Genomic DNA, 21,521 nt, shown 5'->3' with positions numbered 1-21,521 from the left:
CCTATTGTTATAAATAGTATTGAAAGACTTTATACTTTGATATAAATTTACACATCAAATAAGTCTTAGATCTATGTTACCACATATTAGTATTGAGAAATGGTATGCGTATACATAACACAACCACACGTTAGTATTTGGCAGAATCCGTGTCGATAGACATGTTTAGAATGGCCATAAACTTTTTTATCTCCTTTAAATGATCTAGTCTGGTTGATACAATTATTCTTAGTCTTAACTGGATTATTGAATGAAAATCATCAACGATTAATAGATCAAATTTTAGAATAGATTAGATCTAATAATATGACCAGCGTTTTTTGTTTAAATTGAATCACATTAATTTTAAATTTAAGATTATCATTATGGTATGAACTTGAGTCTTGACTTGAAGATAGAATCTAGTCTACACTAGAATTCACTAGATTCTAAGATTGTAGTCACTACACGTAACACTACTCACTACAGTGACTACAATCTACACTGTAACACTCTTATGACACTTACTGAAGTTACTGACTTAGAGTCTATCATAAGTCTATGTAGTATGTAGACGTAGTCTTAAACTAGTAAACTTAATTTTTTTTTTCTTAATACTAGATTCTACTAATTCTAGATTCTAGATCTAGATCTAATTAATAATTATTAAATTAATAGTTAATAATAGATCTACATAGTGTAACATAGTAACATACTATCTATACTTATACTAGATCTATGACTATATTATAATATATACTTTTGTCTTTTTTATATAGTCATAGAAACTAGCTAATCTAGTTAAATTTATTTTTATTATCTAGATCTAGTACTAAATAAAAATATAATACGGTAGTAATAAGTATATATTATATATATACTAGGTCTATCTAAGATTTACTATAGACAATAGACTATACTAACTTAGATTAGATCTTCAGTAGACCTAGAGGCTATAACTCTATTCTAAGTTTAAGTCTATTCCAACACTAATGTCCTAATGACTATACTATATACCGTTTAATGGTGTATACGATTGACTATTTTAAGTAATTTAGTATTGTCATTGTCAGTATGACTAACTTAACTTACTACTAGATAAGATTTATTTAGACTCTAGATTCATAGATATATAAGACAGTGACTATACACTATTACAGTACACTAATTTTATGTTAGATCTAAATTTAGATTTAGAATTATATCTAATTATTCTAATAATAATAATTTTTAATAATATATATTATATAATGATTGACAACTAGACAAGACTAAGACTATTTCTAGAGGACTCTCTATATATAGTCAATATAGATCTACTATAGTCTATAATCTCTCTATATATAATATAATACTATATACTCTATTAGATACTATATAGTAATATCATTAGTATAGAGATCTATTATAATTTATATAGTTTACAAATTTGATTATTATAAACTAGTGTTACAGATATAATATATAAATTTAATGGTACAATATTTAAATGTGTTTTTTTTGTTTAGATCCCATTTTATGCATCCAGATCCAGACTAATCTAGTACCATGAATATCAGCCTGGATACAAGTAAAGAGGAAGATGTGAATGTCTTATCTCCTCTGCCTCCCACAACTCCTACCACTCTCTGTGATGGAATCTTTCCCAACACATCAAGTACCATGGCAGCACCCAAGTCTCAAGGACTAGCGAGGTCCAGAAGAATGCCATCAGTAGATCCAAGGTAAGTTAGACACAATTTTTCTTATTTTTTGCTGTTCTAAGAATTTCACTGTAATTTAGTTCACTGTGCATGAAGGTGTAAAGGGTTGATGGCAAGATAAAAGCTAAATTAACAGATAATTTAACCCATTACTTTCTTCTTTTTATTTGTATTGAAATATATTTGTTGACTTCCTTCAGGATGACTAGCTAATGGTAGAGCACTTTTTTTTTAAAATTACATCTTGTCTTTGTGTAAAACCTCCACCTTACTTTCAAGTTTTTATTAGTTTCTTTGAAAATACTTTTTACTAATTACAACTTATTTGTGGATTTTCGAAAGTATATTTCAAAACCTTTCCATGGCATTTTAGGATAATTTATTAATATGCTACAAAAAAATTTTTATTCTGATTTATAAATATATTTTTTTCCTTGCATAGTTGAAAACATTTTATTTTATTTCTTAGTATAATCAATAAAATCGTTTTCAGTTTCTTAAAAAAAAATGTAATGAATGGTGAAGTGTAAAGAAAGAATTTAATTTAATAATGTTTTTATAGTGAGTCTTGTCTTTTGTAGCTAAACATAAGCTTTATCCAGAAACCTCATTTGCAAGGACAAATCTTGAAATTCTTTTTTTTTTTTCGTACAGTTCTCTTGTGCCAGCAAGGAGGAGCTCCACACGTTCCATCAAAAGAAAAAAGTTTGATGACGAGCTAGTGGAGAGCAGTTTGGTAAAAACAGAACGAGGGGGTCGCATGAAGGGTTCATCTGGCACAACTACAGCTTCCTTGCCAACCACACCTGCTGGTCACTTTGTTCAGTCTCACACGCCCGTCAGCCTCACCCCAACCACTTCCATCACTGAACCCCAACCTGCTGCAAATACTGGTCCAACCACAAGCACCATTCAGCCATTTTCACCTGGAACACCTATAACAACAACACCATTGATGTTAACACCCCAGATTCAGAGTCTAGTAAAGCCCCTAGGTAAATCTTAACATTTTTCTGCTTAAAATGGATAGAACTAAAATAATAATGATCACTTAGTATTAATCTTATTGTCTCAGAGACTGCCTCTGCTCTTCACTCTCTTCTAATGCTGTGATTCGATGACACTCATTTCTTTTTCTTAGCTGAAGAAGAAAGAGAAGTCCGTCATGTTGATGTTGCCACGCTATCGAAGCCACCAGAAAAACGCAGCAAGCCCAGCACTGGTAAAACACTAATCGCCTCTAAAGGAAAAGTGTCCTCTTCTAAAGGGATTGCTGGGAAATCATCTGGGAAAACAAAAGCATCCATCTCCAAGAGTGGACACACCAAGTCATCCAAGGTAATATTGTAATGTCATTTTCTATACAGGTTCACAACATACTGAAGGTAAGCTTTATAATTAATCACTCTCTAAAAGTGAACAAAGTTAAAAATAATTTTTGTATAGTCTCTTAAACTGGGCACCCCAAATGCAAAGTTAACTTTCTTGAAGTAGAAAAGTCCCAAAGTAAACTGATCTCCTCAAATCTCAACATATACACATTCATCAAAATATATATATTACCCAAGACTGTAAATAGTTAGAATTTGTTACATGTTGTCTAACACCCAGACCTCCCTCATGACTGAAATTGAGTGTTAACTATAAGTGACTTTGAAACACAAGTCTAAAATTCATGTCAGAATGTGTGCATCTATATAATAAGATTTTAAGACGCTGGAAATAGAGTAGACTTTAGAATTGATAAAGTGAACTTGAATCTTGAAATAGTTTTTCTGTGGCTATTGGTCAATGAAACCTGTGTATCTGCTTTTCCAAATCTGTGTACAAATATGTCGTACACCATGACAGGAATCCTAGATGTCCAATTGGATTGGTATCCATTGAATGTATACCTCCTAGATGTTTGGATTGATAGCCATTGAATGTATACCTCCTAGATGTTTGGATTGATATCCATTGAATGTATACCTCCTAGATGTTTGGATTGATAGCCATTGAATGTATACCTCCTAGATGTTTGGATTGATATCCATTGAATGTATACCTCCTAGATGTTTGGATTGATAGCCATTGAATGTATACCTCCTAGATGTTTGGATTGATAGCCATTGGATGTATACCTCCTAGATGTTTGGATTGATAGCCATTGGATGTAAACCTAAGCCAACATATCATTTTTATTGTCAGATTTATAAAAATCAATCCTTTTTTTTTTATATTTTATTTTTTGTAGTCCAAGTCTAAAAGATCAAAGAGACAGAAAAATTTAACTCCTGCCATCAAAGATTTAGGCCGATGGAAGCCACAAGATGACCTTGCTCTGATCACAGCAGTCCAGCAAGTAAGTTTTTCTGTAAATCTCTGTTTGTGTGCACTTGAAAAGCTTTTCTATAAAGTTTATTTCAAACATCAACTTTTGTTCTTTTAAGTCAGCTTCTAATTTCTTTGAACTTAAAAACTTTCTAACAGTTTGATAGAAACTGGCTTTTTTTTTAAACTTTGAAAACTATCAGGCTTTTTGCGACTTTCAATAATGAGTATGACATTTATTATGTGTCTGAGCTTTGAGGTAGGCCTACTATTGAAATGGGTGTGTTCATTTTTTTTTTCCTCATTAGACCAATGATCTAGCCACTGTTCATACTGGAGTGAAGTTCTCTTGTAGATTTACACTTAAAGAGATTGAGGAGAGATGGTATGCCTTGTTGTATGATCCAGCTATTTCTAAGTGAGTTCCACTGGTATATTTAAGTTATATCCCTTTATTTTATTTTGTTTCTCTTTCCTAGAAATTTAAAAGTTAGATTTTTTAGCAGAAGAGTTGTCTATAAAGTATGCACTATAACTCCAAGCAGGTTATGTTAAACACTGTGTACAATGAGAATAAAATTGAGTAATGATTCATTGTATGCACCGAAATCTTTGCATAAGATCTTATCTCATATCATTTGGTCATCAATATGGTAAATTATTTTAAGGTAATTTTTGCTTACAGATTAGCAATGGAAGCAGCTAGACAGTTGCACCAAGAGACTGTAGCTACCATTCAAGGTAAAGCTCTGTACAGTGTAGCAGAAGAGAAACTGCTAGGGACATACACCTCTGTGAGTAATGAGCTTCAAATATACAACTCTGTGGTTATAGAGCTAGGGAAATACTAAAAGCTAAACAATGGGTTAATGATCAACTAAGAAAGAAACTAGTATGTTGGACAAGGGTAAGGTAAACGTATCCCGTTCAGACATTGCAATCTATGGGACAGATGATGTAAGCTTAGGTTGTTGATGGTTCACAAAGGTGGCATGTGGCCAGCACAACAGATCTCCCATTAGAGTTGGGTGGCTTCAGGGGTGCCTAAAGTCCCAAAGTTACAAAATCCCAGTCTTCACTAAGGTTTGAACCTATGGAGACAAAGCACTTTACCACTGTATCTTTGGATCAGGATTAAAATTTTTAATTTAAAAAACATTGCCTGTAAGAAGTCTTAGCATGGTGTAAAACTAATAGTTTAAGAGGGAAATGTTTTCCTATCGTATTTTCAACAAAACTATAGTCAAACATGTCCTTTTTTTTATGAGGATGTTTTAGACAGGCCCAGTCAGCCTGCACTAGAAAGCTTCTATCTCTTGTTATAACACTCTTTTTTTTTCTCACTATTAGAAATGAATACATATAATAATGTTATAATTTTGGTTACTAATAAATGAATGTCTGTTGAAATGCTGATATATTTTTTATCAATGCCTTCTGTTGCAATATTGATCCAAGTAATAATGTTAATTACTCACTTTTTATAATAATAAGAATTAATAAGAATTACTTTTGCATAGCCCATCTTTCATGCTATAGCTTTCTCAATGTGCTATGGACCAATCTCTGTCAACATTTGGGGGAGGGGGAGGGAAGGGGTAATCTGGGAGAAGTTTTCCTTGCTGCCTTTAGTTGCTCAGCAAACACAATTTGAAATTCAAACTCAAGCCCTCTTGATAGCCAAGTGGCTTATGCTACTTAGCCATAGAAGTGAATAAATGCTAGTAGACCTATACAATGCGCAATGTTTAGTAGTTAGATGTATACAATGCGCAATGTTTAGTAGTTAGATTTATACAATGTGCAATGTTTAGTAGTTAGATCTATACTATGTGCAATGTTTAGTAGTTAGATCTATACAATGTGCAATGTTTAGTAGTTAGATCTATACAATTTGCAATGTTCAACATCTTTAATCATGATCTCTTAAGAATACTCCCAAGTTATTGTATATGTTAATACAATGTATCTCAACTCTAACAGAGTAGTCAGCCAACACTAGAAAGCTTCCAGTCGCTATTGCAACAACACCCAGACGTCTTCCATCCTGCCCGTACAGCCAAAACACTTCAGTCTCACTGGCTTTTGCTGAAACAGTATCATCTCCTGCCTGATCAGAGTGTACAGCCTTTACCCAAGGGAGACCACATCCTGAATCTGTCTGACATTGAAGATTTCATGAACGATGATGACATAAGGTTTTAAATGCATTCAAAGTATTTGCTAGTTTATGGTAAAAGTATTGCCTTTAGAATGATGTAGGCAATGGTGTATACCTTTGGTCTAATAATAAGTCAATTAGTAAAGTTGTTTTGAATTGTACTTGTGTAACTAAGTTAGTAGCTTACATAAATTAAGCCTATTTTTAAAAAAACCTAAAAATCACATTGCCAAAGAAATGTTTCAATGTAAATAAAATATTAAATGTTTTTAACCTTCTTAAGACGACGCCAATGCTATGTGGCAAAAAGGACGAAGCGGCCAGTCTATTTGCCGCAATGTTTCCAACCACAGGATTGGCTAGCCAGTTTTGTATGAGCCAATTAGATTAGTTCTTACTATTTTTACACATTATTAGACTGTTATGGCGGCTTCCTTCGCCGTTTTTATACGAAAATTTGTTTGTATTGATTTTTTGAAGTTAACTAGTGACAGGCGAAAATTTTAACTAGTCAGCTGGTGATATTGATGAAAGCAAACTCACTGACTCTTATTTTATTTAAACAATGATAGCCCTAATAAAAATCAGGGCATTATTGAGGAAAGCTTTAGATCCAAGTTTACACTAGTACTAAATCTAGATCTAGTTAAAGTAAATATGATGCCAACTTTCTGGCAAACAAACAGCTCAAAAAAAGATCCCTGGGTCAAAAATGGGTGGCTTTCACTGTGGCAAAAATGAAGGTATCTGTTTCCATGGTACCTGGGGGGTGGGGAGAAAAGTAGTAAAATACTGTGATAGAAGTGCCTTATTTCCCTAAACACATGTATTAGGGCTTATTCAAGCTTAAAACTTCTTAAAAAACTCTTACCTTTTTAATTCTTTTGTTTTGAAAAAACATTTTTGGAAATTTATGCGCATAAATTATGCAAATTAGCTTGGCTTATTTTAATAAATGTTAATATTTCAGATAAATTCCATAAGATTATATTAGTTCATTCATTTCTCTTCAATAATATATATAGTTTTGTGTATGTAAAGTAATTAGTTTATTTGTTATGAATTTTTTTGCAAGAGAAGTGTTTAGTCTGGAAATAGTGCTCCGACTTTTTGGCACACGACATGCTAAAATGCTCTGTCTTAAGAGGGTTAAATAACATTTTTCTTTATGGAGGTGGAAAAAAAAAATTATATACATTTCCCTTCCCTCATGTCCCTCAGTGCTTTGCCTCATTATGTATTGTTTGAGGTGAGTGAATGAACAAAAAAGGCTGTTGTACCGTAGAAAACTCTAGAGATTAGCTTACTTTTGTTTGTGGAAAATAGAGGTGTGCGTTTCATGTTGACACTGTCATGAGGCTAGAAAACTAGATCAACTTGACTTATATAATCTGACTAATGTATGCTAGGTCTACACAGGACTGAGACATATTTGATTTTTAAAGCTATTTGATATAGTTTATGAAAAAAACTACTTAAATTAGATTTAGTATTAATATCCTTCTCGAATAAACAATTTTATGATATTCAGTTTGCTGAAACAGTTACTTTTATCCATACAAAAAATACATTTTTGAGCTACTTCTTGTTTACATAGTAACTTGACCTGATTATAAAAAAATCAGAATCCGCTGGAAAAAAGTATATTTGATGCTTACATATTATTTGATAGAAAGAAATGTTTGATGTTTAGTTAAATAATAAAATATTTTTTGTTAGAATTTCAATATACCGAACAGTCAAAGGTACAATTTATCTCTATATTATTACATATATATATAAATAGTAGTCTCAATAAAAGTATTTGTTTCAATACTCTTTCAAAAATGTGAATGTCACATTTTATTATTAAAGTTAAATCTCTCATAACTTATTAATCAAAATGTATTTAGAAATGTTCTATTGTATGGTCAGCATATTGGTTAACTGTAGAAATATTTTTTCATAGATCTATTAATATAACTTTCCTCTAATGTTTCAGTGAAGGCAAAGATGAATTGGTGGAACATGGTGAGGACTAAACTGTTCTATGTATTCATTTGTTTCTTAAAACACTGAACATAACAAAATTTATTTTATTAAACTTATTAACTCTTTCTCTCCGTTATTATTTAACACGTTCTGATAGAATCAACGTTGGTATCATCAGTTGGGAGAGAAAGAGTTAAATCATATATGTTGTTTTTTAATATGAATTATTTTTTTAAAAACTTGTTTCCTGTTCCCCAGAACTTGCTGTGAATGACAGAAGAAACAAACGTGAGATTCGTCACTTGGAACAAGAGATGCCAAAGTGGCAGGTCCTTGTGGATAGTGTGACAGGTGCGTGATGATTTGTACCTGCCCATACACACACACAAAAGCGAAGTAATACCCCACAAAAACATTTAGGGGACACCAGCCACAAAACTTCATCATACTCTCATTCTATAAGTTAGTATCTCTTTCAGACCTTGCGATAGATGGGCAGATGATGTAATGGTCATCTGTTTCTGTGGCTCATGGTTAACAAGGGTGTCATGTAGCCAGCACAATGACCAGCTGCCTTTACTTTCCCCAAATAATGTCAGGTGTCCCGTATGTGTGTATAATCTATTTTTACTAATATATGTCAGTTGAAATCTATGTGCGAATGATCAGAAGTTTGCTGATTATTTAGTGGTTTTGTAATTACATCTGGACCCATGGACACCTAGCCTAGGTGAGAAACTAATGTAGTTTCCATAGAGCTAAATTAAAATATTAGAAAACTGTTACATCAGGTACCCATTAGAGTTGGGTGGACTCAGAGGCGCCCTAAAAATCCTGGCATTCAAAACCACAGTCTTCACCAAGACCTGTCAGTTCAGAAGCCAAACACTTTACCACTCAGCTACTAAGCCCTGTATAATATCATTGAGTGAAGTTAATTCCAATGACATTGCATTCATTCAGACAGGATAATTGTGATATTTTTGTTCTGTTCTGTAGAACATCAAAACTTAAATCTGCGATTCAGTTTTGTCCTGGGGTCCCCATGTTAAATTAAATTAGCGATTGTATCTTGCACTCTTCATGATATAGCATTCTCATTGTACTGGTTCCAATCTTGTTTTGTGCACATGTGCTTCCTATAGGCATGTCATGTAACTCTAAAGGGATATTTTTTGTGCTTTTCCTACAATACTGTCACACAAAATATTGCAGACTCTACACTTCTTACTTTACGTTTGTACTTTACAATGCTACACAATGATGTAGTGATCTTAAATTATCTTAGAAATGACTTTCCTCTAACAAGAAGCTAATTGTACCCTTGTGTCAATCTAGTCATGCATGTCAATTAATTCGTTTTTAATCCCCAGGCATAAGTATGCCAGATTTTGATAGTCAGACTCTTGGTGTGCTCAGAGGAAGGTTGGTGAGATATCTTATGAGGTCAAGAGAGGTAAGCTTATATTTCACTGAAGTCTAAATTGCCAAGAGGTGTGATGGCCTATGAATCAGAACGAAGTCTGTAGAGCTGAGTTGTTGCTAGAAATAATAGAATTGTGTTAAAATGCATCCTATGGGTCAATATCATGCCAACTTAAATATTTTTCTGTGGGACATAATCACACAAACCGAAGATAATCTTTTGGGCCAATATGACAGCTGAGGAGGCTGAGTTGTAAAGCACTTGGCTTCCCAACCGAGGGATCCCAGTATGAATTCTGGTGAAGACTGGGATATTTAATTTCGGGATCTTTAGGGTGCCTTTGAGTCCACCAGTTTTAATGGGTACCTGAGATTAGTTGGAGAAAATTATTATTGTGCTGGTCACATGACACCCTCATTAACCATGAGCCACAGAAATAGATGACCTTTACATCATCTGCCCTATAGATTGCAAGGTCTGAAAGGGAACTTTAATGTGACAGCTGAGAATAATTACAGTTTAAGTGTCTTTAACTAAAGTAGTGTGTGCAACTTGGTCTGAGATAGTATTTGTAACTTGATTTTTTTGTCTATCACTTTTATGTGTGTGTTCCACAGATAACTCTTGGCAGAGCCACCAAAGATAATCATGTTGATGTAGATTTATCTCTTGAGGGACCAGCTTGGAAGGTTTCTAGAAGACAAGGCATTATTAAACTGAGGTAAATGTGTGTGAGACTCCTACCAGAGAACATGTGTTAATCTTGATTCATTTGATGTTACCAGAAAATTAAGATGCCTTGGCAAAGTAGGAAGTGGATAAGCATTTCTTTCTTTGCCGGAAAATGCCCCGTAGTCTATACATTCTACTCTTGGCTACCCTGTATTTCACACCTTGGCAATAACAGATGTTATAAAAAAATTTTTTACAAAGTTTATATCAACTTATTCTGTCTGTCTTGTAAAAACTTTGTACACATTATTTCTACCACACCCAAACTCGGATCAAGCTGAAATTTTGCACAATTATTTCTTTTACCTGACAACACAAGAATAAAAAAAAAATTAAATTAGCCAATTAGTTAATTAACTATTGGTAATAAATTATTTTGTTTGTTATCTCTAAGAAGGGAAAGAAATAGTAATTGACTAAAGTGGTATAAGCTGAATTGTCAATGTTTTTTGTTTAAAAAAAGGTTACATTATTCTACTTGAATGTTAGCTTTATCGTTTTTTTTAATTAACATTTACATATCAATTTATTAACATGTAGAAAAAAAAATCTAAAAGGCATATTACCTAATTTGTTTATCAAATTACAAACGTTTATGCGTGCAAGATCTAAGGACAATAGAAACCCTCTGATGACAGCAACGTAGTAAGAATTTAAAAATAGAAAATGGGATTCCCGAACTCAATTTCTAACATTTCTGTTCTTAAATTAGAAGCAAGCTATATGTCTATATTTAGTTTGCCAGCTTTAATTTTGAAGAATTTTTTGTTTTGTTTCAGTGTACCTTTAGTTTCTTCTTTCCCCCTATATGCCCAGCGACCCTATTGTGCCCAGCGCCCCATACCACCCCTTTGGCTCCCAGCACCCCCCAAAATCTTGAAAATGCCCCCAAGGGGCGATAGCGCCCCCATTAAAGACCACTGGTCTAGATCTATTTTATTACATGACTGGTCCAAACTAATTGATGCAAGTATGCTTAATACAAACTTTGTTTTTTTTTTTTATTTTCTTGTTTCAAATATCTTTTTCTCTGGATTTTTTTCCCTTGTTTTTTTTTTTTATATTTAAGCTGTACCGGTGTATTATATATTACTGAAATAATCTACATTTAGTTAAAAAAAAAAGATTTGATGTGATTTCTATAACAATGAGCACTTATATTTTAAAAAAATTCTGTTTGTTGAAATATTTTCTACAGGAACAGTGGGGATTTCTTCATAGCCAATGAAGGTAAAAGGCCAATCCTTGTTGATGGCAGGCCAGTGATGGCTGGTAACAAACAGAAGCTGCACAACAATTCAGTTGTTGAGGTTGGTGAGAAGTTTCTGTCAAGTCTAGTTGATTTCATGTGTCCTTGTAAATTCTGTCAGTCTAGTTGATTTTGGTGTATTATATATATATATATATATATATATATATATATATATATATATATATATATATATATATATATATATATATATATATATATATGCAGGGCTTTTTTTGTGACGGCACCATACCATTTTGAAAAAAATTATTACTTTTCTTGTATTTTAATATTAAGTAGTTAAAAGTTAGGGAATCAACTACTCAGTACCAATACCTTTTACAAAAAAAGCCCTGTATATATATGAATATATTATATGAGCTGTCATTGTATTGTATTATTCAGTGATTTAAAGGTAGTCAGATATTAGTTACTTTTATAGCATACAAACTTTTCTAGACGTATATACTGTTGTCTTACTAGTTTGAACAGCTCTCTATCACTATTAAAACTATATATTTTTAAATTTATTTCAGATCTCTTGTCTTAGATTCACATTTTTAATCAACCAAGATGTTATCAATGCCATCAGATCTGATGTAACCAAAACAAGTTCTGCAGCTACCTCCTCCTGATTTTGATCCTGTAAGATTGTACATAGACATTCTGCATTGTAATTAGTCTCAATATTTGACACAAATAAACCTCATGCTCTCTTTTTTATGAACATGGCATCCTGTTCTTTCTGGCAGATCTAATAGACTAATTGGTGACAAAATCTATTATATCTGTTTCTTTTACATGTTTCAATCCTATTTCATAAGTAGGATTAAAATTTAGGTTAGAAGAGGTTGTTTTTTTCCCCTTACAAATGTAAATTATAATTTGTCCATTTTAAATGACAAATTGCAGCAAAAAGAAAACAACACAATGTTACATAAAAGAAAACACGTGTGTGTGTGTGTTCAAGTAGATAAGTTTTGTTTAATGTACCTTACATCATGTTTAATGTACCTTACATCATGTTTAATGTACCTTACATCATCCTATGTACAGCAGCCACTGGTATGCTATATACAGAGATAGGTTCTTTGGTGCACTCCTTCTTTCACTCAACTCATGGACATTTCTCCACACACAAACACATGGACATATTTGTTGAACCCAGGAAGAAAGCTCTTAGAGAAATTTGGATCACATGACATTGGGTTAGTTTCCAGACTTGTGTAATAACACTATCAGAATCAAGGATTTTAATGTGTAAAAATAATCAAACTGACTTAGAATGTTGGACAATTAGTACTAAATTTGCATGTACCTGATCTCAAGACAAGTGGGATACATTCAAAATACAAGGGTTTCATTATTTATTAGTAAACATTAATTTGAATAATTTCAATCTCAAAATTTTTTTTTCAGTTAAAGTTCTTGCATTTATGTAAAATTAACTAATTTTCATACTTAACAAAAATTTAAAAAAGGATTACATCATTTGTAATTAATGCTTTTATTGATCCCTCGTCTGGTTAAAAAAAAACGTTTACAATTACAGCCAATCATAATGGGGTACCAGGGTATGGAATCATCAAAACAACATTCAATCCATACTTCAAACACTAGGATAATATTAACATTGAGGTCTACCTATAATCCATCTTCACAGAGAAACAGTCATACTAACACACAAAACCATTTGATTAAAATACCAGCATTAGAGAAACCAATGACCTAGTTTCACTGTCAGTGCAAAGAAACATACATCATTATATTGATAGATTTTAAGAGCAATTTTTTTTTTTTAAATGTATAAATTATATTTTGATGCTATTCACTAAGAAATTAAAAAAAAAAAACTTTTTATTTTAACATTTGTTTTTAAGTGTGAAAACAAACAAAAAGATAGAATCAATTCAACTGGCTTCACACTTTGCTATAATTAGAAACATGTAACAACATACAATCTATCACTTCACAAAGCACACTGACAACATTAAAACACAAGCTAATCATGTCTGGAGCTAACAGTTACTTAAGGAATAATCTGATTACAGATGCAACCTAAACTCACAACATTAAAACACAAGCTAATCATGTCTGGAGCTAACTGCTATTTAAGGACTAATCTGGCTACAGATGAAAGGGACAACAATTGTCTCCTAGAATGTTGGGTTGTAATGGAGAAGTTGTAAAGCCACTTGGAGGATCTAGTTATACAAATAGAATGAAAATCACTTTGAAATAATCTTAATGTGTAGCTACTGTTTATGATTACTTAAAGGTCGGGTCCAAGATGGACATATTTGCTGAATAAAAAAAAAAGATGGTCTGATCTCGGCAGATCAACAACTTTCTGTTTCCCTCTTTCCCCCAACACTAGTCCCTTATAACCTCAAATGTTAAAACATGAAATTTGAGCACATGACCAGAATGTCAAGTTCTCTCCAACTCAACCATTCATTTACAATGAAAACTTTCACTATTACTTATTGAGTATCAAAGTAGGTCAATTAAACCATATCATCTAGATGACCTAAAGCAAGCTAGTGGATCAAGGATGAGGTAGGAATTATTTTAACAATTTTATTATCAATCTTTTTTTTTCTTGTAACTTAGTAAAGGACATAACATTAAGTTGTTAAAACTTATTTCTATATACGAAGTGGACTTAACACTTTTATTGTGCTTGAAATTGTTTTAAAATCTCAAAAAAATGTTTGGAACAATGGAAAACGCAAGGCTAACACTACATGAGATAGAACACTCTTTCAGGCAACAATGACACTAGTCAACAGGCTTCATTCTGGTTCAAACATACGTGACTACAAGAAGACAAGACTATTTAGGTAAAAATACACAGCTTACAAACTGACACACCCTCTATTTCAAACACTAGGAAAAAACATTTCAAGATAAAACAGAAATCCTTTCTTTATATATAGATACTATAATATATTCATATATAGTTAGGTAATGCACATGATTCAAGTAAGAAAATGATTCACTCTTGGATAACTCACTGACTTTCAGAAACTGTCACTCAGTCACACACAGTTTGTTTTCATAGAATGAAATGTTGAAGCTTCACACACACACAGTTTAACACAGTTGATAATGTAGTGAAAGAGAGAGACACACAGCAGGCAAAACATCTACATTAGGTGAAAATAAATACAACTCATCATTTAAGAGCAAGATTGTACAAAATGGCATTGCCTAAGTTTTCGAATGGTGCATGAGAGGCCTTGCAGGGAAATAACTTGTTATTAAACCTACTCAAGAATGACAACATTAGTGTTGAAAGGACTGTAAAGCATTAAGGTTAGAAACATGACCAAAATAGTTACATTTTAGAGAGATTTCAATATTTGTCATTTTCTTGTTCTCAAGAGATGACTAGAAACATTATTCTATCAAGGATATAAACTTAGTTCTATAAGTTCGTTCAAAGAAACACTTTTACACACATCAATAGAAGTTTGAAATAAATACAAAACAAACATCTTAGAAAGTCATCCATTTTGTTCAGTTAGAAATGTATGTTTGAAGAATTTCAGTGGAAAGCTTTAGCTCTAAGATGTTGATGAAAATTCTTGATAAAAGATTCCCACAAATAGAACAGATGGTAAGTTCTCTTGAAAGTTGAATGTTCACATTTCAAATACAGTTATGGTAACAATGTCTCCAATAATAAGCACTGTGTGGTTTGTCAACTCAAAATTCACTAAAAAAAATCACCATTTCAAAATTCTTTTTGTTAAGTTATTCACTTAAGGACACTACCACTTTTTAATTTTTCTGTCAGTGAAACTGAAGGTTTGTTTGTCATTTTTCTTGTTTTTTTTTTTCTTTTACTAATTTTAAGGAAATCACTTCAAGAAAACTCATTGAAAATTACATTATTTTTTAAATGTCAGAATCATCACAATTGTATTTTGATTGCCCATTCAACTGAATGCACTAGTCTGTTCTAATAAGAAGAAACTAAAACAAAGGGAGAAAACAAGAACATTTCAAACACAAACAAAATAATCATAGACAAATAATTGTTATATCACAGTGTGATCAAAAGTAATGGGGACTTAACTCTGGCAAGAAACTCCGCTACACTAGTGTAATTAAAAAACACAGTAGACGATTTGTCAACTTTTTATCTGAATAGTGACAATTTTCTTGAAATTCAACAGATGTCATAGAAGGCTTAGATCAGTGACAACTCCAGTTATCAAACTATACAATTCAATTCAAACAGAAGTTCAGTAAAGAGCAGAAGTAATAGACTGTTAACAAATGATATCACAAACATTGACAATATCCAGAATAATGCAGGCCTACAATAACACAGTGTCTGGGACATTCAGTGATACTCCTGCTATCTCTTGCTATACCTACATGACATCCTACTGGGAGTTATACATTACTTAGTCTCCTTAATGTTCAAATCTAGTCAATAAAACAAAAATATATGAACATATTCAAACTCATTTCAAATTCTTTTACTAAGCACAGTCTAATAGTTGTATTTCTTAAATCTGTGTCTAGATATGGCATATGCTATATTGCTTGGAGATCAGTACAGATGCTAAAAATAGAAGTCTTACTCTAGTAACGAAAATTTTTTCTTTGAAAGTTAACATTTTGATCTGATTTAATCATACAACGAAACCAAATAAAGAAGATAATCATGTCATACTGAACATTTTGTCCATGTTACAATACAATTAACTCTGTCACTAATACTCAAAGCAAACTAAATATCTTAATTTAATCAATGTCAGTAATCAGCCAAATAATATCAATTTTCCATAACAACTGCCTACTTGTTTATAGTCATGAATAAACAAATCCACACAAAACTAACCTACTTTCAAACTACAAGAAACAATCTCATCTTTAGAACTGGAATACCCACTTAAAATTAATTGAATTAAAATGAATAGGAGCTGAAATCAATTTGTGTTCAAAAGCAATTTCAATCTAAAACAAAAACACAAAATTTGAATCATCTTTTCATACAACAAGATGTTCACAGCAAGTGACTATTTGGTTGGATACTGAAGTTCACACAGAAATTTATAACAGTTTTAACAGTATTCTTGTAGAGAGACAGTTTCATTTCTACAGAGATACACTCTCTTGACCTCATTCAATCATCAATGGACTATAAATCAGGAGAGCGACATCTGATGTCTTGCACTATAATAACATCAAGATGTTTGCACAAGATTTGTTAACACAATTTGTGAAATATAATTACAATAAAATATAAAAAAAATATATATTAATAGGGAAAACAAACAAATATCCGGCAAACACCGAAACAATGTAATGGCACCTGAATTAGGAGTCAATGACTCATGATGTGTGTGTTCTAGACTATCAGACACTGTGACATGACAGAGACCTATGTGTACAAAGACTATCAGACAAGCAATGCCTTAAATCACTGTCATAGGACAAACCTTGTTTTTATAAAACAAAGGATTACACTTCTTGTTTTGAAACATTCAAAATAACAAACACAATAATAGAGCTTGAAATACTTAGGAAAGATAATATAGAGTTTCAAGGCAACAGAGCTTCACAAACCTGTTCAAACTAGAGTTAACAAAAGCAAAGTATGAACATGCTAACACCATAGAAACATTAATGCTAAGCTGCATAATTGATTTGCTAAGTCAGTGGCATCAAAAGTCTATTCAACTAAGAGGCAAATACTTATCTACTACAATTAGAGAAATGTGTCAATTGGATCAACAACAAGCAACAAGACTAAATAAAACTGCTCAAAAAATCAGGCCGGACTATCACAAGTAATTATATAATAGGATCAATGGCTGTGGTGGGAATGTTGTGAAATGTGATGTGACTTTCTGTACCCCCTTTTAGAGTTTCAAGTCAACAGCCATATATCATGTGTTATCTATCACCAATCAAGTCAAGACCATGCTACATACTGACATTAGGACAAAGAGGTGCTCTCTTGTTCCCATGACCAATAGCATAAGGGAAGACGTGTGTCCAGCACAATGACCTCAGGTCATCTTCCTCCTAACTTCTACTAAGCAACAAATTTAAAGCTGAGTGATTATTTTGGACTCTGTCCAGAAAAAAAAATCAGATTCCTACCAGGATTCAAACAAAAGACCTCAAGATTTATAGCTGAACATTCTACAGCTCTACTACTGACACATGTATAATGAGTGGACTTTTTTTTTCTGACATCATTTAAGGGTAGACTGGATTGTAAATAACTTTTCTGGTTCAACAAATTCAATTTCAGCTAATTAGTCTAAACTGTATTGCTTCCTACCTCCTCAATGGAACCAGTCAACTTGGAAGCAACTTTTATAAATCCAGCAGAAACAAACTGCAACAGGAGCTGATTGTATACACTGACTAAGCAATAACCTGATAACCCACTGGGTTAACACATTAAGGTGTAACGTTAGCACATTAAGCACTCAGTAAGAGAAATAACTCAGAGATAAGATACTAACACATCACTAGACCACAGTCAAATGTTAGAACTAACGGTCTATGCTCTGTGTGTTTAGGGCTGTTTTATAGTCAAGTGATATTATACACATCACTATTGAGTCCTTTAAAGTCACACACTAAAAAAAAACACAAAATTTAGGGCAGTGATGGCTTAAAACGAAATGTTATTTTTTAATGACCGAAGACTAAAGACCTGGTCATAATATTAAGCCCAAACTAACACTTTCCGTGCCATCAGTTCTACTCCAACTACTAAATGAAATTCAAGTCTTGCTACAATCCAAACAAAACAGAGGCAGAAAAATGCCTAATCACAGTCAACTCACTAGAAACGTTAATCAGCCTATGCTGCTATTTAACACTTAAAACACATGTAGTCCAAGAAAAGGAGCATGGTTTTGCACCTGGGTAGTACAGTAAGTCAAGTGAATGTTGATGTGTACTGCTTTTTATTTGTGTGTGTGCGCAGCCAATCAAGCCGAGACACAAGCCATCTGCCATGCTTTAAGTGTCAGTGATGTCACAGAACACTGCCACACTAACCATACACACACACACACCCACACTCACTCACACAAAGCCTAAATAGATTATAAATATCAATGAATAGAACAAACAAATTCACTGCTATGGTAAATGGGTTACAGTGGTTCTGGTGATACACAGAAAACTGTCACTATTGAGTGTAGTTTCACTATTAAGTGTGAATGTGTGATATGGTGAGCCTCTAGGCTGGTGATGTGCCAGAGGAGAAGAGAGTGACTATCTCCTGGTTAGCATAGCTTCATCTCCTGTCTACACTTGACCAGAAGGATCAGTCTATCCACTGACTGGAATCCTTCAGTAAAATAATGGCTAGAATCATCATGAGAAGATTTGCTTCTAATAGGATCCTGCTGGTAGCATAGGAAGACCATCTTTTTTCAGACAATGAAAAACATCAGATACGATGTAAATCAAGGGGCTAACCAATCACAATGAAGACAGTTCCGAAATGGCACTGCATCCATCCTTTCATTTTGTGGAAAGTTCATAAGTTACAGCAGCCTTCCCTGCAAACTGAAATCATTTTTAAAGTTACTGCAGCCATCTCATATTGTGTGGACTGATTTGTGCAGCCAACCAATCAATTTTGGACAGTTTAAAAATATACTTATCCATTCAATATCTTTAAGCACAGCTCAAAAGTTACTGACTTTGTCTTATCCTTTTGGGCATTGTCAAGGCCACTGTCTTTGTCCAATCATTTTTGGACAGTTTCAAAGCACTGGCAGTAGGATAATTCATTCACTACTACATTGTCAAATTCTACTGTGTGCAAATATTGAAAGCTGCAAAAGATGACTAGCAGTTCAATTCTAAGACATGGGTTCCATTACCAGTGTAACAAGACATTTCTTACTTAGTGCTGCTGCCTCTAGTACTTCAGACATAGCATTTTTTCTTTGAAGCCTCATACCAATCAGTCAAATGAGATTTTGACTTCTATGATCAAAGAACGTGTGAATCATGTCCAAGTTGTCTCCAAATTATTTTGTCCATTTCTGACAGGGAAAAAAAGAAACAAGAAAACTTGCAAAGGGAACACACTCCAATTTTCCTTAAATCCAGAGATAATTTTAATTTAACCACGGGTGTACTAGTAAATTCCCAACTAAGGGAAGAACTAGATCACTGCTGCACATGCTGGATGATCATAACAGAACTTGCTTGTTTCAACAAATAGTAAATCCAATTGTCAAGAAGATAGACTGTTCTTTCAATCAAGTCACATTTTCATTAAAGAAGGAGCAGGAACAAACTTTCTGAAAGTGAATTTGTGAGTAATCCATTGAATGAGAAACATTTTTACTGAACAGTTCATGACTATTTTATTTGTAGTTAACTCTGAAGGTACAAAATGTTCTGATGAGGCTGACAATGAGGAACACTTCTGACAGTGCAGAAGATGATTAATGATAACATGAGACATGCCATCGAAGGAAACAATATTTGTGTTTGAAGTAGTCGAACAATGAGGCTACATCTGGACATGGTGAGATCTATCTCTACTGCATCACTGCATCAGTAGTACCCTATGGGAAACGTATCATTGACATGCTTCGGTTCTGAGTGGGTATCTTGCAGAGAAAGATTTACTAGAATGACCTTTGAGACCTCTACTGGGGGTCTACATTACTACTACCATCACTCTCTCTGTGCTGTATACTATCTACCATGTTCACGCCTTCCATCTCCTCCCCTGCGACATCTTCTACAGTGGTCGAAAGACTAGGGAAGTCCTGAATGCTATTTTTGGATGTCAGTGTGTCATTGTCATCACTCTCTGACTCGCTGTCATCCAGGTCCGCTTCATTATGGTGGAAGGTGTCGTGCTGGTCGCTGTCTGGGATGTTGACAATATCGGGGAGTGGCAAGTCAGCAACAGACACCTCATTACTACTGCCCTCATCGTCATCTATCCGAAAGTCGTCTAGCTTCTCTGTTGCTATTGCCTGCACAGCTTCTGCAGAGCCAGTAGACAGATGCAGGGCCTCAACACTCTCCTCCAAATGAGTTTCTTGCTGAATTCCATGGTGAACAAGGTCCTCATCTGGTATCACTGTCTGAAAGGCTTGTGAGGAGTGTGCTGCTGACTTAGAAACATGTTCTTCTTGTACTTCATTACTTGTCTTCCCGCTGGCTACTGGAATGTTGGAACTTGATCCAAACGCTGAGGAGACATCAAAGAAAATAATAAAGTCAAACAGGTAGTAAAGTAGATAGTTAATTTTTTTTTGAAGTCATTATCCAGAATGTTCAAAGTAATTGAGAAAAATTAGGAAACAATATTACACTTAACAACTATTAACATTTGTTTAGGCTCAGATAAGCAAAAAACAATTCCAATATGATAAAAGTTTAAAAAAAAACAAAAAAAAAGTTTTATTGTGAAAATATGTAGGGAACTTTAGAACTCTAGGTTTTAAACAATGAAATCAAAATAAGAAAATTCCACTGTGTAACATTTAACAATAATTTTTTTCATACTCTGAATGATACAAAAAAAATGCTCGGAATGGACATTTTATCTGCTTAACTGTTACAATTGTGTGGAAAAAAAAACTATTTCCTTTACCTGGACTGCTCCTACTGGGAGGGGAGGATCCAGATATGGAACGCTGCAACTGTTTCAAGGCATCTAGTTTCTGTTGAGCTAGCTGCAGTTCATTTCGCAGTCTATGACGCTCCTCACTGCCACTGTTCATAGCACTCTATATGAAGAAACAAACAGCATTATGGTAGAGCTTTTAGTGTTAGGGCAATGAAGTGTTGCTTCAAGTGCACTAGAAAATCACCAAATAACATAACTGAAGAACCTCGGTGTTAGGGCAATGAAGTGTTGCTTCAAGAGCACTAGAAAATCACTAAATAACATAACTGAAGAACCTCGGTGTTAGGGCAATGAAGTGTTGCTTCAAGTGCACTAGAAAATCACTACATAACATA

The 21,521-nt window shown here is 33.4% G+C and overlaps 2 protein-coding genes across 30 annotated transcripts in view; one reads left to right on the top strand and one right to left on the bottom strand.

Annotated features, from left to right (window-relative positions):
- The first annotated feature begins 173 nt into the window (after positions 1-173).
- LOC106058331 (microspherule protein 1-like) lies at positions 174-12,261 on the top strand. Of its 2 annotated transcripts, none has more exons than XM_013215736.2 (14): positions 174-368; positions 1,488-1,703; positions 2,337-2,677; positions 2,824-3,020; positions 3,919-4,026; positions 4,304-4,413; positions 4,681-4,789; positions 5,979-6,193; positions 8,138-8,166; positions 8,386-8,478; positions 9,501-9,583; positions 10,171-10,274; positions 11,484-11,595; positions 12,071-12,261. In XM_013215736.2, exons 2-14 carry the CDS (start codon positions 1,528-1,530, stop codon positions 12,167-12,169), a joined length of 1,776 nt encoding a protein of 591 aa, XP_013071190.2. In that variant the 5' UTR covers positions 174-368; positions 1,488-1,527; the 3' UTR covers positions 12,170-12,261. The 2 variants fall into 2 exon arrangements, with proteins under 2 accessions (XP_013071190.2, XP_055866010.1); XM_056010035.1 differs by lacking the exon at positions 174-368 and adding an exon at positions 404-545.
- A 231-nt stretch (positions 12,262-12,492) lies between these two features.
- Positions 12,493-21,521, bottom strand: part of LOC106058326 (rho guanine nucleotide exchange factor 11-like) — a 116,220-nt gene continuing 107,191 nt past the window's right edge. For all 28 annotated transcript variants that reach the window (XM_056010004.1, XM_056010010.1, XM_056010011.1 and 25 more), the window contains 2 exons: positions 21,151-21,286; positions 12,493-20,745 (listed from right to left, as the gene is read on the bottom strand). In XM_056010004.1, coding sequence (XP_055865979.1) covers positions 20,192-20,745; positions 21,151-21,286 — 690 coding nt within the window. In that variant the 3' untranslated portion in view covers positions 12,493-20,191. The remainder of the gene's footprint in view (positions 20,746-21,150; positions 21,287-21,521) is intronic.

The sequence above is a fragment of the Biomphalaria glabrata genome, chromosome 14, assembly GCF_947242115.1.
Source record: "Biomphalaria glabrata chromosome 14, xgBioGlab47.1, whole genome shotgun sequence".
Taxonomy (NCBI): Eukaryota; Metazoa; Mollusca; class Gastropoda; family Planorbidae; genus Biomphalaria; species Biomphalaria glabrata.
Note: the sequence above shows the minus strand (reverse complement) of the source record. Positions and strands in the feature narration are given on the sequence as shown.